The following is a 22,645-nucleotide window of genomic DNA, read 5'->3' on the forward strand; positions in this document are numbered from 1 at the left end:
TGTGTAAATACAGTTGAAGGGGAAAGTAAATAGGGACAATGAATTATAGGAAATTAGGAGGCAATCAAAACCTGTGGGAAGAAAATGAGCTGGGTTATCTGCTTTCCAGGTCAGATATCTATGTTACCCTCTCCTTTCTAATAAAATTTCAGCATAATACTGGAAATTTTATCTTAGAACTAAGTAATGCTTTATTTCCTCAAGGTGATTGGAAAACACAGTTCTACCAGACTAAAGGGGGATGTGTATTGTAACTCAACAGGAAGACATAGCTTTACTTGTTTTTCTTTTTTTGAAGCAGAATTCTAAGTATTTATTTTTAAATTCACCAATTTTTACATAATTAGAATCTTGAGGCTTCCCTACCTGTAGTAAATTAGATCCTGGATACCTATGTGAATGTTTTTCTTGTCTAGCTAAGAAAAGGCCTAAAAATGAATAAGAATCATTGTTGCATTCTCACCGTAATGATTAAGTAGGAGAATCTCCTATAATGCTTAGTAGATAGAGGCAAACAAGTCTAATAGAGTGCAAAAATCTCCTTGTTTTCAGGGGCCTGTGGAGTTTTGTCATACCTCCAAGATGGAATGTTTAATGTTGCTAGACAGATGTCCACAGGTGTTTAGAAAGAGCTGCTATTCAGTGTTTGTCAGTATGTGATTTAGAGCTATAGATGATTTATTGAGAAGTCAGGATCCTGGGACATACTTTGATTATTTTAAGGATGGAGGTGGGAGTGTAATCTACATTTTGGAAAAAGTTTCCCAGGTGATTGTTATGCATCTGAAAGTTTGAAGCCATTGTCTAAAGGAATAGGGCTATGGTGGTGCTTAGATCCAACCACTTTGACATAGGGCAGATGATTTTCCCACTATTCTGTTGGAGATGTTGCTGTCAGGTTTATTGGTGTGCTGCCTTATAGCTGATTGTAGGAAAGGAGCAGTGTCTCTGATATGCCCTATGTGTGCAATTGGAAGAACTGGGATAGAGTTAGGAATGGATGAGGGCTTATCAAAGATGAAGTATGATTTAGACTCAGAATAGGCTTTTTTATGTGCAATTAGGCAGTCTTCGATGATTTTCAAGAGACATAGCAATAGTTTTGATGTCTTGCATAAATGCTAGTATTGAGAAATCTCATTTATGAAGTAGTCTCAAAGAGACATTCAAAAGAGTAGATGCTTGGGTGTGTACTCAGCAGTCGCAAATAAAAAGGAAGCTGTTTTCAGAATGAGTGGTATAACAAAAATATGGATAGCAGTCTAAGAGAAAGGCAAGCAAGATCAGTAGAGCCTTGGGGCTAATGAATAGCCATTCCAGTACAACAGGAATGCAGTATGGGCATTTGTAAGGAAAGGTTACAGTAACAAATTTATCACAGATTATCTCAGGGATGATTTTTATGACATACATAGAATTTATTATTTTAATTTAAAACATAAGAGGCTGTGCATGGTGGCTCACACCTCTAATCCTAGTGCTTTGTGAGGCCAAGGTGTAAGGATTGCTTCAGGCCAGGAGTTCAAGACCAGTTTGGACAACATAGTGAGACCCTGTCTGTACAAATTATTATTATTTTTTAATTAGCTGGGTGTGGTGGCACACGCCTGTAGTCTTAGCTATTTGGGAGGCTGAGGCAGCCTCAACTGAGGCTGCAGTAAGCTATGATTGTGCCTCTGTACTCCAACCTGAGCAAGAGAGCAAGATCCTGTCTCGATAGATAGATAGATAGAGAGACAGACAGACAGGTAGAAAGAATTGGGCAAACCATTTAATCCCAAGTCTCAAAATGAGTAGATCTTATGTTATCTCTGACTCAAAATTTTTGCTATTCAAGTTCAATGAAAGTTGGAATCTGCAGCTTAAAATTGAGCTTGAAATCAAAAGAGTGGGTTGTTTTGCAGTATTCCAACCTATATTTTCTTTTTTTTTTTTAAGTCCAATATTTATTTAAAAATCTAATCTGCCAGTTTAGCGTTTTCCACCAACTCGAGAACTGAAACTTTCACAGGCTTCACAATCATTTGCTTAGGTGCTGCCTTTGTAGGTGCCTTAACAGCAGACATTGCAGTGTTTTTAGATACTTTGCTTAGCCTTTTTTGCTTCCTTAGCAGCCCTGATACCTTGTTCTCGTTGAGCCTTTCTAACTTCAGGTTTCTGATTCCTCTTCGCCATTATATCAGCAGGAGAGGCACCTGTAATAGCCGCCTGCAATTTGACTGCTCGGCAAGTTCTTTTCTTTTGAATTTCTTCCAATTGTCCCTTTTTGTGCTTCTTTCTGTAGAGGACAGTCCAGTTTATCTGCCGAGGATTCCCCCTGGAAAAGTACGCCGATTCGCATTTTGCATTAAGAAACTGGAAAACTTTCCTGTCGGTCCTGGCGTAGCGCCTCCCGTGTCCGGGGTAGACCTTGTACCGGCTGAAACCGCATAGCTCGACCTTCATGGCGGCAGCTCCACGGGAGGAGAAAAGATGGCCCCAACCTATATTTTCGAGTAATACCCTTTAGAATTCATAAAAGTCTAAGAACACTTTGTAAATGGAATGTTTCATAGTTCACACTAAAGTGAACATAAACTGTTAAGCAAAACTTTAGATCACTTCTTCTAACAAAGGAAATGTACCCGAGAACCCATGAGAAGTAGCTTCAGAGTATTTTTTTTTAACAGTGAATTCTCTGAGGTCTTGGACTTTTAAATTTTATTTAGTTTAATTGCCAAAAGCCAAGGTGGAGCTGTGTAGCGTTCTGAGGAAATAAAACCACTTGAAGCAGAGGTATAGTAGAATAAAGCCATTCTGCCTCCAGTATTTGGGTGGATGTATTTGGTACTGTAATCATTTTACAGATTGCTAATTCATTGATGTAAAAGATACTCAATGGTAGGCATGTTGGACCCATTCAATATTGTTTTTTGTACCTTCCTGTTAACTTTTGTATTATTCATATATAATATAGATTTAACCAAATCTATTTTCTTAAAATTGCATGTTATTGTTTTATGAAATGTTCTTTTAAATTTTGTTAAAATTTTGTCCGCTTTTTCTACAGAAGTAGGAATGAAATATTTAACATTTTCTGCCAGTTCTTACTTATCCACTGTGTTCCAGAGTCTTCAATTTAAATATTTTTGTTTGCCAGGCTTAGATTTTCATGTGTCTATTAAAAGAGTAGGAACATACTCCTCCATGCCAGACATCTGCTATGTATAAGCATTGATTATATTCCCCCTTAAGAATAAATGTATTTCTTTTGTTAAGTTTGTTGTAGGTTAAAAAAAAAAGCATATTTATGTTTCTCCTAAAATTTGGGAAATCAATTTATATTACTCTATGGAGTATGTAACAAATGATGTATTCTTTAATTCTGAATCCTGTATACAGTAGTTACACCCTTATCTTTCATTAATTGCTGTCTGTTTGTAGGGTTTTGAACTATTCTGATTATTTTGCAAAGTTTTTTTTTTAAATTACGAATGTAATGTATTGCAGTCAATTTTGAAAGAAGGAAAAAGATTTTTCTTTTTATACCAATAACACAAAACATCTATTTTTGTGTATTCCTTTTTAGATTTCAATATGAGCTTATTAAATGTGGTTGTAATCATATATAGTTTTCACTTAATAATTTTCAATATTTGTTGTTGCTATTGGTTTAAATTACAAAATATTTCATAAACTGCAGCAGTCCCCAAAGTCCCTTGTAAATATTCATGAACTCAACCATAACTTAATATACTTGAGAGAATTATCTTTCACTACCATCATATGACTGAATTTAAATTTATCTAATGTGTTTAACTTTTTACAGGTTAAAAAATTTACAGATAGTTTTTATAAGAATGGTTTGGTTTATATACTCTATTTTTATTTCTAAGTTTTAATCAGTTATCTACTTTTTAGTTTACTGTTTCTCTTATGTTCAATATTTTAAAACTTATTCAGGAATATGAAAAGATATGACAGTTTTATTTTGACTTCTGCATTTTGATTGGGTCCTTCAGTGAAAAATACAGTAGCAGAATTTCTAATGATAAATATTTAATGTAAATACTGCAAATAAAATATAATTTCTTGTAATTTTTTTGAATGTATCTTTTAGTTGCACAGATTTTTAAATGCAAGAAATTAGAATGTCATAAATAAGCCTGTGTATTATTTTAAGAGCACGCCCACGTATAGAGGAAGGGGTTGTATGTTGGTAAAATACATTTACTGACCCATGTGTGAATTGGTGACCAGGATTGTTAAAGCATTGAGTTCTAAAACTTTTTCTCTTATCTTTATGTTCAACAATAGAAAGTTTTACCGTATGGTCAAATAACATCTTCATCAGGTTCTCAACAGGATACCTTAGTTAATTTTCAGCTGAGTGCTTGACAGGATTTTCTGTTTGGCTAGCTGGTTGGATGAGAGTCTAGACACTGAGAGGCCAGGCTTTCGTGGGGCCTCACAATATCATTATTGTGCATGTTGAGTAGGAGCAGCTTCCTCTGATGTAGGGGCTCCATGCCCAAACAACGAAGACAAAGACAGAGCTTTTGTTCTCGAAGAGAAGAGCTAATCCGACTGCTGCACACTGTGAAAAACCTTTTATGAGAGAGGAAAAAAAACTTTCCTGGAAGGTGAAGGGTTAGCAGTTTAACCTCTGACCATAAAATAAGCTGGTAAGGGGGAAAAAGTGTTGGGTAAGGTAGAAGAATAACAGGAGAAACATTCATCGAGGTTTGTATGCTGTGTTTATAAAAACAGGTTAAGCAAATAACTGTCAGGGGTGGATACTTGAGGTCTAATAATACATGCATATTTCTAATTTTTTTGTGCTTATTCTTAAACATAGATGTTTAAACTTCTTAATTTGAAGAGTGTATATTGCAGACCACACTATAAATGCAAGAAACAGTAGATGTCTAGTATTTACTCTTTTTCCTAAAAAGCTCCATTATAGACTTCTGTCAAGTTCTGAATATTTATTTTCTTGTTGTGTGAGTACAAAATCTTGATCCTTTTTCTTCATTGTTTTTTTCCCCAATTTCCTTGTTTAATATGATCACGTTTGTCTGTAGAAACAAAGAAGTAGGACACTGCATATCTGCGGTACATAATTAAGACTCTTTCCAATTTGGTATTTGGCATTTTGATACCTATTCTGTTGATACATAGGTCTGGTGGGCAGTGTTATTATACAACTCCTTGGAGGAGATGGTTGCAATCTTAGTGTACAAAGAATCCGGAGGCTCTGTCTGATCTTATATTGGCATTGTCAATACCAAGAATGTAGTTACAGTCCATTTAGAGGTGATGGAAGTTAAGTTGCTAGTAACTGTGTCATCTGTCTGCTTTTATTTACCAACCTGGACTAATTGCTTCTCCTCTTGTCAGTCACATATCAATCTTGAGCAATAATTAAGGTTTTATGCACTTGGGCTTCTTGCTTGGATGTATTAATGTATGTAACTTATTCCTGAGAATAACTATGCATATGGGGAAGCAGCAGCTTATATTGTATTATTTGAGTCATATTCTAAGGATCAGTCTGCCATGGTGTCTTTTAACTAACTTAATGTTTCTTCTGTTATTCCGATTCCCTTTGGTAACAATACACATTTCTTCCTGTAGTTACCCAGTTTCACTTTTACCATGACAGAAAATGAGGAAAGGAGATAGAGAAGGTGAGAGAGAGGAGAGATTGTGCTGGCCATTGAGTGATAATGAGGTAAGGGCAAAGAGATAAGTATAGAAAATAGAAGTTGAGAGTGAGTTGAAGGAAAGAAGAACACGTGAAACACATAGGTGGGCCAGTTAGGAATGGGTGGTGAGCTGTTGTGCAGCGCTCTTAAGTTTTGAACTAATAATTAGTTGACCATAAATGTAAAAATTTCTTAAGGAGTTACTCTTTAAGACAGAAGTATAGAAGGATGGCATTACAAAACAAGTGACCAGACTTGGGAAGGTCCTGGGTGAGGGGAGGTAAATTTATATGAAGAGAAAGAAAGAGCCAGTAATAACCTACCATTTTGCTTAATGCATTACCTCTGTTCACTGTGGTCAAATTTCTGCATCAGTATCTCAGCATTTTTTCCATCTTGCCTTACAATGATGAATAAAGTGATAGCGAATAGTGATAGTGAATGCATATAATGATATAGTGAATATATGTAATCTCCACTCATCCTATCAACATCTCTCAAGGTGGGTACTGCTATTATCACTACTTTACATTGCAGAAAAGTGAGGCACAGAGTGCTGTGTAGCTTGAGAAAGATCATGTATAGCAAGCTTGTCCAACCTATGGCCTGCAGGCTGCATGTGGCCAGGACAGCTTTGAATGTGGCCAAAAAATTCATAAACTTTCTTACAGCATTTTAAAAGTTTTTCCTTTTTTTTGCTCATCAGCTATTTTTAGTATATTTTATGTGGGGCCTGAGATGATTCTCCTTCTTCCAGTGTGGCCCAGGGAAGCCAAAAGATTGGACGCCCCTGGTGTATGATGAGTGAATGACAATGCATGGCATGTCTATATGAAGTTTGACTTCAGTATCCAGCCACGTAACTACCATGCCGTGAATGCTTTAAGAATTCACTGAAGATATAATTATATACTACTGAAAGTTTTAAACTTCAAATGATAATCCCCCAACTCTTTTATTGTTTTACTTCCTTACTACTTTTTTTAGGACAACCTAAATGGGAATTAATTGCTCACTTTCCTAGAGGATAGACTAGTATTAGAATATACAACAAATATAAGCATATTTTTGGTCTGAGGTCATGAATTTCGAATTTATTCTTTTTCTTTCAGTTTGTTTTCCTGCTATAGTTTCTCAGCCAATAATTATTTTTCTAAATGTGTGATTCTGTTTGTTGTTCCAAAGGACATAATTCTTCTCTTTATGAGTTCTTTGCTAATCTGTTTTAATCCTTTTGGCTGTCTCATTTTCTCATTGTTTCTTACAAGTTGTGATGTAAATACTCTCAAGAAGTTACCAGAATAAAGTGGTGTCTGCTATTCCTCGAAACTTTCTAGTAGCCAGTATCCTCCCAGATTTCAGTTGTCCTTTATGTTGAATCATAAAGTTGTCATATGGTAATATCAACATTATGGGCTCTAGTAAGCTAATTTTTAAAGTGATCAACCCTATTCTGAGATTGTATTTTCTTTTGATAGTGTGCCTATAAAATTCAGACATCTCAAAAATGTCAAATAATATACATATATAATGTATATATGTACCAATTCTGATTAAACAACTTATGTCTAACTTATTTTTTTAAATGTTCTTAAGGTCAAGGAAACAGGTTTAATAATGTCCATGTTCATTTTCTTTTAAAATGTTAACCTTAGAATCTGCAAAATTAGGATTAATTTTCCTGCATTTAGTGTGGCACATTTGAAAAAAATTAGATAAAAACTATTTTCAGTCTAAAGGCCACCGTAACAGATTAAAAAATTCAAGTAGCCCTTTACTTTAAACATATGATTAACCTTAAAGAATTTTTTCTTTTCTAATTTAAGTTCCCATGTCATAATATAGAGATAAAAAATGATGGCCCCCTGACACACCTTATTTGGCTCACATGGTATTCATGAAATGTTTAATTATTTTTCCCAACTTAAAAATTGGGTGATTTTGTTTTCATAAATATTCTGGATTTTCTTGAAAAATCAAAAGTATCTGTCAACACTGGGCCCACATTCCACATGGATGGAGCTGAATAATGGTTGCTTTTTTGGGAAGGGGAATGGGATCTATTTTTTACTACATGTCCTTTTATAGTCTGTCTTCTGTAGGCTCACTCTACTCATTTTTATTACCTATATATCCTAAAGGCATTTAACCTTGAAATCTCCCCTTTGTCTTTTCTACCTGTAAAAAGGGACTATATTTGTGTAATATATAAGGTATAAATAATTATACCTTGACTTTTTCTCAGGTTTTAAAGAAAATCTTAATTAGAAAACAAGTTTTATACCATACATAAAAACATTATTTTAATCTGTTTTTAAAATTCTTTGTGATATACCTTTGGCTCTCAAAGTGTAGTCTAGGGGTCTGTGGCGGTTCCCTGGAGTACTTCAGGAGTTCTGTGAGGTCAGAACTTTTTTCGTAGTAGTGAGACATTATTAGCCTTTTTCGTTCCCATTTCTCACAAGTATATGGTAGATTTTTGCATAGGCTTCAGGACATGATGAAGTTATAACTCTGATGACTAATGAAGTGTGTACTTGAAGATTTTTGTGCTTTACTAATTTTTAAGTTTTGATTTTTAATACATAAGTGTCATTTACTATAACTCACCTAAACAAAAGTTCTTTGACGACCTCAGTGATATTTGAGAGAATAAATCAGTCCTGAGACCAAAAAGCTTGAGACGTACTGTGCTGTACATTATGGGGGCTAACTAAAAACACGTCAGTGGCAAATGCCCAAGGATAATTTGTATAATTACTATTTATTCTACATGATTACTATTTAATTGCCTATTTCTTTCTTGAAGTATGGGGCTTTCTTAATTAGTAATAGCTTACCTCTGCTCATTTGCTTGTTATCTTTAGTGAAAATATGTAGTGAAAATAAGGGCAGATCACTTCACTCTCTTTGGTGTTAAGGATTACTTGATTTATTATATTACCTTTAAATCAGAATTGATCAGGTTTATGTTAGGGTAAGCCAGCTACTTGTTAAAATAAGCACATTAAAATAAGCAAATAAAGTTTATGACGTTTACTGTGAAAAATTGATATGATAGGGAATAATTTTATTTGCATTATATACATCCATTGAATGGAAAGAATGGAAAATATACTCAATAAAAAACTGAAAAAGCTACCTTTATAAAGTGTACATTAAAATTTGAAACATGATTCCGGCTTTTAGGAGCTTTGTTTAAATGAGGAGACACAAATAAGATGGTTTGGTAGCGATGGTTATTGTCTGGAAGTGAGATAGTCTGTGTGGTTGTAGTATTTTGGGAAGGTCTCATAGCATAGGTCAGGAATAATGTATTGATTTTAGAGAGACAGAGAAAAGTGAACATAGGATTTCAGAAGGGGGTGCAGCATGTGTTGGAGTATAAGTAAATCCTTGGAATTGGGAATAAATTTTATTTATGTGAAAGGACACTGGGATTGAGTAGAAAATTTGCATTGGAGTTGGTGGGAAATACATTTAGATAGGTAGGATGGAATTGGGTAGGAAGTGCAGAATTTTGCAACACTGGAGTTGCATATGGAGTTATGTTAAAATTTTAAAGTTCTATATGAGGCATTAAATATTAACACAGTTTGATGAGTTGGGTTTTGTTAAGCAGTAGTGAGCCACTGAATATTGTTCTGTGAAGGGAGGAATAATAAAAACTCTTAAGATTAATTTAGTGGCAGTGAGTTGAGAAGAGCTGAGTGGCAAGAAGACTAATTAGGCAATAAGAATTTAGAGTAAGATGAATATGGAAGAGGAGGAATGGATGACAACTGCATTTCGAAGAAATAACTAACGTGGTTAGGCAGCTGATTAGATGTAGAGGATGAAGGCGTGTGAAGGCTGATTCTGAAACTTTTAGCATTGGTGTCTGGGTTCCATAGGTAGAGTGAGAGGGATATGATTCAGTGTTGGACACTAGTCAAGGGGATGTTGTAATCAAGTCATTGGGAAAATTGAATTTGAGATATAGAATTTTTGCTTCATTTATGCTTATGAATATCTACAAAAACACTTAGTTTTAGATATCACGTTATATATTATGTTCTTGTTTTTAGTCCAGTTTAAAACAATATTTGAAACTTGAAAAATGGCAGAAGGTTTTTAAAAGGCTTGAGAAAAATTTCTTTACAGAAAGATTTGTGGCAGTAGTTTTCAACCAGAACAGCACATAAGAATCACCTGGGGAGTTTTTAAACAATTGTAGATGTGTCTAGAATGGTATTGGGTGGGGTGAAGGGTCACTTTTTAAAAATTTAAATGATCTTCCTTAGGTAATCTAATGAACAGAAAGGGTTGAGAACCGCTATGTAGATATATAGGAAATAATTTGTGAACAATGGGAAATAGAATTTCAGTAAAGGTTTTTGAATTTGTTTTAAATTATATGTGGGGGTGATCTATTTTTTTTTTTCACAGCTGTTCAACAAGAGAGAAAAGAGTTAAATTATCTTCTGAGAGATTTAGTTGGACATTGGGAAGAACTTTCAACTATTAGTTTACACTTTAGGAGGGAAGCTGGGAGATTTGGAGCGGTCCCTGTATACGTGTAGAATATAAAAGGATGTGCCTTTTTTTAGTGGAACATAAAGGAGCCTGCCATGTAGGGAGAGGAAACAAGGTCTCTTGTGATCCTTCTTACCTCTGATCTAAGATATATGGCAATTTTGTGTAATGTCACATGACAAATTATCCTTGTGAACTTGTGTTTGCTCTTGAATTCTGCTTAGTAGAATCCAGTCCAATTGGCCTCAAAATCAGATCACTGTTTTCTGTTAGAAATACATAGCATTTTTAATATAATTCCCAGTAACTTGATAATTATATGTTTTCTTTTTCTTTTTCTTTTTCTTTTTTTTTTTTTTTTTAAGAAGGAGTCTCACTCTGTCTCCCAGGCTGGAGTGCAGTGGTGCGATCTTGGCTCACTGCAAGCTCCGCCTCCCGGGTTCACGCCATTTTTCTGCCTCAGCCTCCCAAGTAGCTGGGACTACAGGTGCCTGCCACCACACCTGGCTCATTGTTTGTATTTTTAGTAGAGATGGGATTTCACCGTGTTAGCCAGGATGGTCTCAGTCTCCTGACCTCATGATCCACCTTCCTTGGCCTCCCAAAGTGCTGGGATTACAGGTGTGAGCCACTGCGCCCGGCGCTAATTGTTTTAAGAAAAATGGGCGAAAATTACTGTAGGACTTAATTATTAGTAAGCATGTTCAGACTAATAGTTTTCTGCCCATTCAGGGAAATGATTCTTTTTGCCAGTATCACAGTGTTGTATTTACCAGTCATAATCTTGACCTCAAAGGTTAATGATATTTACCCATTATTAGTTTAAGGAAATTCTGGATACGATCAGGGAAGATTTTAGCAATAAAACAACATATTTAATTAGAAACAGAATAAAATATTCACATCTCTACTTTCATTTGCTTTTCATTCTACATCAACAGAGACCTGTGAACTGAAATGTAATAGCTATGTTGTGTTCATTTTATTATTATAGTTTTATGTTAACAAGTTTCTTAGTTTTTACTATGAACATTTGAAAGGTGTTCCCCACAAGTCCTTAGATTTCTCTAACATGAAGGTATAGATGACATCATATCACATTGATATTTAGATTCAGTTTTTTTCCAGCTTGATAACCTCTTGAGTACCTTCTGGGTCTCGATCCCATTTTGAGGTATTCATTCTCTTTTAGTATTTCTGTGGCCCTCCAGGGGTATCTCATAAGTACTGAGGAATTGCTTGTCTACCTCAACTACTATGCTTCATGCCTTTGCTCTTAATGTCTCACTGTGATTATTTCCATATCACTGATGCAATCATTTGTCTAGACCTCGTTTTAGTGCTTCACCTAGGATTATGCTTCTGACTTTGGTGGGTGCTGACAGTGATATTCACCCTCATCTTAGCCCATTGTTTGAAGTATATCCTATTTCATTATTGCTGCACTTGGTTCCTGGACTGCCATTCATGATGATATTGCTAGTCACAGGTCTTTGCAGTTTTAATGTCATGTGATCCTTCACAGCCTGGGTTGCGGTTCTGCAAAGTGAGTAGGGAGGGCTTCTCATCATCTATGTTGAAGTTCTGCAGATCTAGAACTCATTTAGTTGTATAAAACATGATTCTTTTCTTTCCAGAGTATTTACATGCCAGCAAGATCACTGGGTCCACGTCAGGTTCATAAAACACCCACTATAATCTACTGGGAGAGTTTCCATTGGACTCTTGGACCCTTATTGCTGTTGCCATGAATTCTGTCTCAAGAGGGTAGATCATCTTGTAAATTTTATGTTATCTGCTTCCTTCCCTGATATTTTACCACAAATTGTCTATATATATGTGTATGTGTGTGTATATACATATGTGTGTATATATGTGTGTGTGTGTGTATATGTATATATATATCTGAGTAATTCATATATATATGAATGATGTAAGTTCTTTTCCTAAGAGGTTCATTTTAAATATTATCTGTAGCATCATAACTGAGTTCATTATTTTATTACCTTTCAGTTTATACTCAACACACAAGCCAGGGTGATCCTGTTAAAATATGTCAGAACATGTCTCCTCTCTATTCAAATGCTGCTGTGGCTCCCTTTCCCAGAGTGTAAGCAGGTTCCTTTTTATCACTCTTAAGGCCCTTTATGTTCTGTTTGTTCCCCCTTAACTCTCTGACCTCATCTTGTCTCATTATTTTCATTTATCACTCTTTTAGATTTTTTTTTCATATGAACAAATATAACTTTTTTTTTCAAGGCTATAGTCTTTTTCAGAGTTATATAGTGTTTCATAGAATAATAATGGTATAATCATTTTCATATTGATGGGCATATAGGTTATCTTGCAAAACTTTGCTAATTGTAAGCAGTGCTTCAGTAAACATTGTTTTATATATATGTTTGCATATAAGAAATATAATTTCTTGCATTTTATAAAAAAGGAGAATTTTTCTGTTACAATTTCTTTAGCTGCTCCTTTAGAAAGGGTCTATTCTTGGTAAATCTTTCAGTTTTGTCTTTCTGAAAATGTATTTATTTTCCCTACATTCCTGTTTGCACAGTTCTTAAGTTTTAGAATATATTATTCCACTGTCTTCTGGCTTCCATTGCTGCTATTGAGAAGTCCGCTGTCGATGTAATAATGTATGTAGTTTTCTACTTACCTCTTTTCTCTCTAGGATGCTTTGAAAGGTATCCATATCTTTTTATACTTTGCAATTTCATTGTGATGTGTCTAGTCATGTCTGTCTTGAGATCTTGCTTAGGTTTGTTGTCATTTCCAAATCTAAAGATATGTCTTTTATCAGTTTTGGAAAATCAGCCTTTATTTCTTCTAATATTATTTTCTTCCCTCTTCCATTATACACACTCTGGTATCTTTGGTCTGATCTTTTAGAAATTTAAATAGATTTATTTTATTCTGGTCTCCATTTTTCTTAACCTCTTATTTTTCTCATTTATTTTGCCTCTTTATGGCTCAATCTGTTTAATATCATTTGTGTCTGACTTAGTTCACTATTTCTGTCTTCAGTTTTATAAGATATGCTGTTCTATTCATTGAGCTTTTAATTTCATAGATTATATTTTTATATTTTTAAAAGTTCTAGTTTTCAAAATTTGCTAGTTCATGTTTTGAGTTATGTTATTGTATAACATTTTAAATATCCTTACAATATATGCTGTTTCAGGTAATTTTAATATCTGAAGCCTGTGTGGGAGGAACAAAAAAAATTAGTATCTTAATTCCATTCTTTGTGTCTGATGGTTATAATCACAGGTGTTTAGATTTTCTGTAGTAATTTTGAATTACCCATTTATGTTAGGCAAGACCTGAGTTGATCAAGTGTTTCTTCTTCAAGAGGGCATTTGTACTTTCCTTTTGTCATGTGCCTGAGGTGCCATCTCTTTAGGGTGACAGGATCCATTCCTAGGCTTTGTAGATACAAAGATAAATAAGAGTTATTGCATTTACAGTAAGTTTCTTAGTGACTTTATTATATTCATTAGAATCTTAAATTTATTCTACATTTACTTTTATTGTAACTTGAAAATATCCTGAAAGAAAGGTCATGCATGGTTTAATTTGGTTCTTTGATGTTTTGTTTTAATGTATTTTTCATTTTAAAATTAATTTTAAAATATTTTTAGCAGTTATTCTTAATGTAGCTTACACATGTTTTTATGTTAGTGAACTTTAAGTCATTTTTATAGTTAGTATGATTCTATTCATGAATTTTAGCTTATTCTCAAGTCATTGGAACTGTGTCTGTTATATCCAGGAGTATTAGAAGTCTACTGTACTTCAGACCATCTTTATATCAAACAAGAAAGCTTTGAAGCATTTGCACATCTACCCAAAATTACTTTTTGGTGTAATATGAACATGATTTTAAATGTCATGAATAAAATGAAGCTGTTTTATGAGCAGTTCAGTTAATTTTACATTCTGAAGTTTCACATTAAGACTGTTTCTTGACAATATTTTACTTCAAAGAGTTAAGTATAATGAGTGTTGTGAATAAAAATATATGTCTTCTTTTATTTAACCATATACTTGCTTTTTTATAATTCTTATAATTATAAAAATTATAAAGAATTATAACAAACAACAGTCTCATGCTAACTTAAAGCATGGCCTCTTACCTTCTTTCCTCCTTAAAGGAATCATAATAAAAGCTATTGCTTTAGGATATGATCTTAAAGCAACTTTAAGATCTTAGCTGACTCAAAGGTATATTAGGTTCTGTATGACAGATCATCTTTCTACAAGCAACTGATTAACTTTTTTTCCCTGTGTTCTTATAGAAACGTTTGTGTTGGCTTTTAATGATTAGTATCTGAAAAATGTCAAAACATTGATTCTCAGTTGTAAGTTCCTTGTGATAGATTAATCAAGATTGAACATCTGTGGTACAGCATTTCTTTCCCTTCTTTATTGTTGATGTTTTTTTAAAAACTCTCATGAAGGGCCCTTGGGACAGATGGCCCCTCACTGTTGATGGTTCGATTACCATGATCACCCACAGCTTCAGAGGAGTGCGAAGAAAAGAAATTGCTTTCTTTGTCAAGGTGTTTTCAATTCAATTCTCACCCATTAGCCCTGTTTGGTTAAGTTTGGAATTACTCTATCAGGTGATTGATGAGGGTTTTCATTTTATTATAATAGGTCTTGTTTAAAAGGAATGGATGTAGCAAAATGATATATCTAACATGCTATGGGTTATATTTTCTTAAGGTTCTTTGAAGTTCCATTTTCATTACCTTAGTTAGAATTTGCTAATATTTGCTCAAAAGAGAGCTTCCTTGTTTTAAGTTGTGATGCTGATTTTACATCTTTCTAGAAATATTTAGAAAGGTTAGAATTATCCATTATCCAAACTGTTTTTTTAAGGTTTGAGTTTCAAAAACACCAAAATTATTTTAAAGTGCTAGTTTGATTTTCCAGGATGGCTTATTCGAATGAAGATAATCACAGTGGATCATTACATTAAATTTTATTTCCACCATTGCTTATGTGCATTTTTAGAATGGTGAACAAATGGACATATTTTCAAAATTGCTTAGTTTTAATTTTAAATGTATGCATTATGTAAAATAACAAATAGAAGTGTGATCTCTATTTTTGCAAGTGATTATAAAGTAAAAGATCTTGAAATAATGTTTTCATTTCTGTGAGGTTTTTGTGTGAATCAAACTTACATGATTAAATGAAGAATTATTTTAATTTCAGATTGAGAAGGTATTGATTTGAGTATTATTAGTAATTAATCTCCTTTTCTAGGTTTCTTCACATACAAATTTCCAAGTATTGTTCAAAGGAAGTCTGTAAGATTTAGGCCATTGTTTTACAAAATACAAATATTTGGCTTGGTGAGAATGTCTTCCTATAGATAACTAAGAAACTTTTAGACTTGTGGATGTTCTTTAAATTACTGTCTAATGAATGAACAGTAAAATCAAAGATCAACCAAGTATAGCAAATTGCAGCAGCATATATTAGAAAGGGTGTTATATAAGAAGCAAGGATACCTGAATCCTAGTCTTGGCTTCAATAGTTACTAGCTCTAGACACAGGATACAGTATAACTTTGGGTGATTAAAAAAAAAGAATATTTAATGTCCTTTCTCATTCAGAAAATACAAAGTTTCTATCCATATATAATGAAACTTTTCTTGAAATACCAAATAAGTAAATAAAAGAGACCTTATTATTATTATTACTATATTTTGCATTCACAGATAGTCTTTCTGTTGTCCGTATTGGAACTAATTGCTTAAATTCATGAAAGAAAGCATTGTAAGACAGCACAGCAAGAAAAATTTTCTCACATATCTGAGTTGGAAAAGTACAAAAGGACATCTATCTTGTTTAGATATGGACTACCAATATGTATGTATACAGCATACAGCATATAAAGTTAGAGGGAATAATAGGCAGTATATCTTGTGTACACATAACTATAGTCCTCCATAATTGTTCCTTAAATCATGTGGTTCCAGTGTCACAAAACATTCAATTCTGAAATAAAATTCTTTCATTGGGATATGGAAATAGAATTATAGTATCAGTAGTATTTGGGTTTTAAAAACATTTTGGTGGTATTTTTCTTGCTAAAATTATTTTCTGCTGTAAGTGATATAGTTGATGTTTGTTTCTAGCCCTATGAAGATATATTTGTTGTCATATCAAGTATATATGTAATAAAGGAAAATATAAATTATTTATTGTCATATTTTAAAGAATATTTATATTTTTTATAAATATATAAAAATGTCATGCATACTGGTTCTTCACTCTAGAATGTTCTCCCCTGCCCACTTTATGGCCCAGATTATCCTTTGCTTGTCTTACTTGTGTCAATTTATGTCCTTTCCTTTTGAAGGAAATATTAAATTTCTTAACATGTGACGCATAATGCTAATCATTGTGAGAGATACATAGTCCATGCTGTTAGTTCTCAAAGTGTGGTCCTGAGACCAGTAGCATCAGCATCACCTGAGAGCTTTTTAGAAATGCAGTTTCTTGGCTGGGCGCGGTGGCTCAAGCCTGTAATCCCAGCACTTTGGGAGGCCAAGGCAGGCGGATCACGAGATCAGGAGATCGATACCGTTTGGGCTAACATGGTGAAACCCGTCTCTACTAAAAATAAAAAAAAGTTAGCTGGGTGTGGTGGTGGGCGCCTATAGTCCCAGCTACTCAGGAGACTGAGGCAGGAGAATGGCATGAACCCGGGAGGTGGGGCTTGCAGTGAGCAGAGATTGTGCCACTGCACTCCAGCCTGGGCAATGGAGTGAGACTCTGTCTCAAAAAAAAAAAAAAAAAAAAAAGCCATTTCTCAGGCCCACCTCAGAAGTTTTGTGTGTGGGACCCAGCAATCTGTTTGTGTAGATATTTTTGTTGAAGTTTGAGAACTACTGAATTAGACCTTTAAGAAGATGATAAAATTAAATATTGTCATCTATAGGTTAACTTCAAAATAATTTGTACAAACATCTGCTTATATATGTTTTATCAAGATTAGATGTAGTCTGAATTTAAGACTTTCCAGCAATGAATTTGTTTTTATTTTCACTGTTGCTTATAGTCTTAAGGTTTATAGTACAGTCTATCATACTATTCTTTTTTGAGTGGATCAGTGAAGCTTTTTATTACTACTTTGTCAAAATGAGTGATATCTTTCTATCATGCAGTAAATCTGTGTTTTGCTGGAGTCTGTGCCAAGGAAAAATGGCAAAAGTGTCGATCTTCTGAATCTCTGGCTTCACCAAAGTCATTTGTGGCCCTAAATGATAGAGTGAATTATTTCCTTAAACCCTTTTTTTTCAATCAGGCTGAATATAAAATTATGATAAGTCTGAGTATGTTGGCTCGCACCTGTAATCCTGGCACTTTGGGAGGCGGAGGCAGTACGATCACCTGAGCCCACGAATTCAAGACCAGCCTGGGTAACATAGCGAGACCTCATCTTTACAAAAAAGAAAAAAAAAATTATTTGGGCATGGTGGTGCATGCCTATAGTCCCAGCTACTTGGGAGACTGAGATGGAAGGGATTGCTTGAGGCTGGGAGAGTGAGGCTGCAGTGAGCCATGCTCATGCCACTGTACTCTACCCTGGGTGACAGAGTGAGACCCTGTCTCAAAAAAAATTACAATAATTAATGAGTTTGAAAATTATTTTGGCAGATGTAATAAAATATCATTTTAACCATAATTATTAAATTACATGCTTATCAAACTTTTTCAAAAATAGCACACGTCAAAAAAGGTATTTATATAGTACACTTGGATAAATAGATGAGACTCTTTTAAGAACAACCTAGAGAGTCTGAGGGAGAAAGAGACAAGGAAATTGATTTGCTATTTTTCAAAACCTACTTCTGATCATACACTGAAAGCATTGTGTTATTCATAAGTAGAAGACCCAGACTTCATCTATGTGATTTCATAATTCTACTTCCATTTATTTATGTCATCTTATTTCTGAATCCTACAGTCTTCAGTTATATGCTGTAGACCTTTAACTGAAACTATGCTGTTTTAAAATACATTTGTATCATTTGATATAACATATAATATTAATGGACTTTTCAGAAAATATGACTTCCTTTTTATTAGCTTTAGATACGTAATTCAGATCTGCAGCCGCTCTTTTAGATTATCTTCCCATCCACCTGATTAACAGAAACCTCACCCCAACAGAATCCACCAATTGAGAGAAATGCCATTAAATGCCATGTTGGATATCTACCTATATTGAGAACTCTGCCTGAAATGGTTATTTCATACCTCCTCCTTAAAGCTCCAACAGCTTTTTTTGCGTGTTTTAGCAGAAAGCTTTGCTTTAGAGAACTACCTACTACATATAAAAATATTAGCAGTTTTTTTCACAAAACTCGTATTTTTGCACTACAAATTTACTTGGCTATATGTCTTTCCTCTTCTTTTTTTCCTATAACAATGGAAAACGTACTTCAGCTTCTGTCTTAGGCTCCTCTCACTGTCTTGATCTGAATTCCAACCTTCCTGTCTTCTCAGGGATCTTGTATTCCTTCTTTGCTGGCTCTCTGCTAGCTCATGAATTCCCATAGCCTTTTAAACATGTTCAAGTCTGTACCAGTCAAAAGAAAAAAACAAATATCTCTAGCTTAAGCTTTCTGTCTACCTTTACTTTCCTCTACTTTGTGTATCCTTTCTTAAGTAAATTGCCTCTGTGCATACTGCCTCTCTTTCATCATACTCACTCATTCCACAATCTTAAATTGGCCACCTCCTTCCTACCCTTCCACTGAGGCTCATCTTACTGTGGTGTTATGTCTTTTAATATAGTTGCCATTCTTCAGTCATCATCTCTCAATGTGTTGCAGCATTTGTTTGAGGATTTCTTTTACATACACCCTCTTCTCTTGACTTTCATAATAACACACACTCTAGCTGCATTCTCCCTTTCTGGTTGTTCTTTCTAACTTGATTTATACTACTGTCTGCTTCAGTGGCTTCCCTTGCCAATCCAGCTTTATCTCTAGACATTGTCTCCCTCTTAGTCTATATTCAGATATGTTAGATGATTTTTCAGTTTCTAAAAGGTATTCTGCTTTCTTTTAACCTTCAAGATGTCATGCATATTGGTTCTTCACTCTAGAATGTTCTCCCCTGCCCACTTTATGGCCCAGATTATTCTTTGCTTGTCTAACTTGTGTCAATTTATGTCCTTTCCTTTTGAAGTCCTTTAGTGACTCTCTAAATTAGATTTCCTTATTATGTGCTCCTGCAGTACCCCTTCTTCTAGTATCATAAAAATGCATTAAGTTTTATTACATTATATATTTAGATGCTCCTCTTCTCTGTAAGTGGTAGACCCTGTTTTGTTTAGTTCACCATTATGTGTCCACAGGTGAAAGAATAAAAATCATACATTACCAAAAAATCACACATTTTCTTTAATGATTTTTGCTCATTTCATTGCTTCATTAGGAACTTTTTTTTTTTTTTTTTTTACATTTTTAAGCCAGTGAATTTTCAAGTTGAGTTCAAATGTTCCTACAGGATACCTCACTTAAAAGAATATTTTGTACAAAAACGAAATTGCCCTTTGACGTTTCTCTCTGTGAATGTTGTAGGGCATTGTAACACAGAGACTTTTCCTCTTTCTTTAGCACTGCATAGATTTTTGAATGAAATAAATTGAACTTAAGTTAAATGGGCCACAAAAATTTGTGAATTATTGGAAATTATTTAAAACGTATGCTCCTCACATCTCAATAAAGAAAGCTGTAACCTCAGACATTACCTAGCTACGTGAGTAAATCACACTTCTCATTGTTTTGACCTCAATTTCTTCATACATATTCTTTTACAGTGTGGGTATATTAGGCACTGAAACCCGTAATCAAGAAAAATACTAATATTATATATTATACTTTTCTAGAAGTATGTAGTCTCTGAACTGAGATTTTACAAATGCATGAATTTGAAAATACTGTATATTTAATCATCTTTGAATTCCACAGTATTAAGTAAATATTATCCTTTTGTGCAAATTGGAGCTCTTTTACTGCATACTCTTTTTGTAGTATAGTAGAATCACACTGGTATTCTAAGTTATTTTAATTTTGTTTTCAGTTAAGGGCCAGGAAATGTGAAATATTTGATTGGGAAAATAAAATATTACTGACTTTATCTTACTTTACATTTTAAAAAAGCCTTAATAGTGAATTTGGAATCCTTATGTTGATGATGTGCAAATCATACTTTAAATATTCATCTTCTAAAGTTACTGATTTAATAAAAATTTGTATTTTTTTCTTACTATGCTGTAACATTATCTCTTATTAAACTAAGAGATTAAATATATTTATGTCAAAATCAAGTATTCTTCCTTTTATATTTATTTGGTTTCTAGAATGTTGGCAGTAAAATTTTTTTCTTTAATTAAGATATGGAGTCTCCTTTGATTTACTGGTAGGCATTGGAAAAAAGAGAAACACAGTGTATATCAGTCATAACTGGCAACGATGATTCCCACCAGCAGTTCTCATCCTTTCACCCATAAAATCAGCATAAAATTGACCTAACATTGCCAGATCAGATTGAGTATCTGGAAAGTAATCCTCAGGGAACAGAAAATTCAGTCTTTGTGCATAAAGTTGTTGAATCGGATTATTTTTTTCAGAGCCCTTTTGTTTCTTCCTTTGCAGTACTTCTGAAAAGTTGCTACAAAGATGTGTCAGATGTGGTCTAAATCTAATCACATAGGCAGTAACTAAGTTAATCCATTTCAAAATATGGATGCACATGATTATAATAATTTTTTGCATGCTGAAGGGTAAAATTCATTTAATGAAAAGAGCTGGGATATTTTCTACTTTGTGCTTAAACCAATAGATGCAGTTTTCATGTACTTATTTGTTCTCTCTCCGAAAAAACAGAGTATACAGAAAAAAAATGTTAGTGAGGAAAAGTCAGGCAGCAAAACATATTTAGGTAAATGCTACAAACAGCAAGGGCGAACTGTAAGCTATTCAATAACATAAGTATACTTATTTAAGACAAAGTTGTAAGAAAGTTGTCACAAACATCTTCTCAAATAGTAATTACAAAGTTGAGGTTACTTAAAAGGGAGATTTTAAATATTCACATTGAAACCCTGTAATTTCATTATTCATGAGAAAGAACTGTTCTGTATTTCTGCATGAGGATTTGTTTATGTAGCTGTTAGTAATTGTATTACTTTATGAAGATAAAAACTTTCATTTAATATTTTATGAAAATTCTGTCATATGCCTTTGTTTTATGAGATTCAAATTTTAGCAGCTACCATTTTGGTAAAACTGCCATATAAATATATGTCTATTTTTTTAATTGGGAATATAATTATCCACAAGATATTTACGTTTGAGTGTTTTTAGGTGATGTGTAATGCATTCCACATTCATTTTAGAAATGTATGCATTTCGTTTTACATGAGGATATAATCATTTAATATTACCTTCATAAATTTGTAATGTATTATTCTTATATAAGATGTTTTAAATTGTTGATTTTTATTATTTATATGGAAACTGTTTAGTCCTTAATAAATAAAAAGTTTAATTGTCGAAAGCTTACTTTTTTCTTTTTAATTTAAAATACCTGAAAAAAATTCTGTGGAACTTAAGTATAAACACAAGAGGAGCCAGCTCATGCTAAAAATGTTGCTAGACATTTATTGAGTTTTATAATTAAAAATTTTGAAATATATATGTATCCTTAGGTTGTGTTTTTTAGAAAATGGTATGAAATACTGGAAATAATGGAATCAAGCTGTAAGTTTTCACCGATTGGTACATGAAGTGTTATCTTTGATCCACAAGTCCTTTTACTTGGCATGGAGTTCAAACCCTGTCATATGGGTGGTACTTGTTACACGCATTAGTCTTATCTTGGGCTTTCAAGTTTTTTTTTTTTTTTTGCCCAGAAGAAATAATCCACTATACACTATCCCTTTAAAACACATTTGAAGTATTCAGAAGTTTATTTTTGACAGAGTTAAACAATAAGTATATGGCTAAAATATGTATTAGTGCTTACTAAACTAAGATCTTAGCATTTTAGTGTGCTAAGTAGAAGAGAAATACTGTGAGAAACAAAGAAAATGAAAAACTGGTGTGAATATTTATAAACAATATTGATTTATATATATTAATTACTAGATAAAACATGCTAGAAAAATTTCTGTGAAATGCCCTGCAAATATCAATTGTATTTTAAATGAACTGCTTTATATCTACTTACCAACTTATCTATTACTGCAAATATGAGATTTAAAAACTGATATAAGGCAAATATTATTACAGTTTTTGTAAATCTTAATTGGAATTTTAAATGGATATTTAAGGTGTATTTTGGTCTAGTCTCTGAGAGCTATAATATATTTTATTACATACTTGATACATTTGTATTTT

At 33.4% G+C, this 22,645-nt stretch overlaps 1 protein-coding gene across 8 annotated transcripts in view; it reads left to right on the forward strand.

The window, feature by feature from the left end:
- Positions 1-22,645, forward strand: part of DENND1B (DENN domain containing 1B) — a 265,472-nt gene that overhangs the window by 39,752 nt on the left and 203,075 nt on the right. The window contains exon 3 of one of the 8 annotated variants that reach the window (XM_019028362.4): positions 2,285-4,077. The exons of 6 other annotated variants lie outside the window; for them this stretch is intronic. In XM_019028362.4, coding sequence (XP_018883907.1) covers positions 2,285-2,433 — 149 coding nt within the window. In that variant the 3' untranslated portion in view covers positions 2,434-4,077. Of the gene's footprint in view, positions 1-2,284; positions 4,078-22,645 lie in introns of those variants that run through there. One more of the 8 variants, XM_055378557.2, reaches the window with a different exon arrangement.

The sequence above is a fragment of the Gorilla gorilla genome, chromosome 1, assembly GCF_029281585.2.
Source record: "Gorilla gorilla gorilla isolate KB3781 chromosome 1, NHGRI_mGorGor1-v2.1_pri, whole genome shotgun sequence".
NCBI classification, from domain to species: domain Eukaryota; kingdom Metazoa; phylum Chordata; class Mammalia; order Primates; family Hominidae; genus Gorilla; species Gorilla gorilla.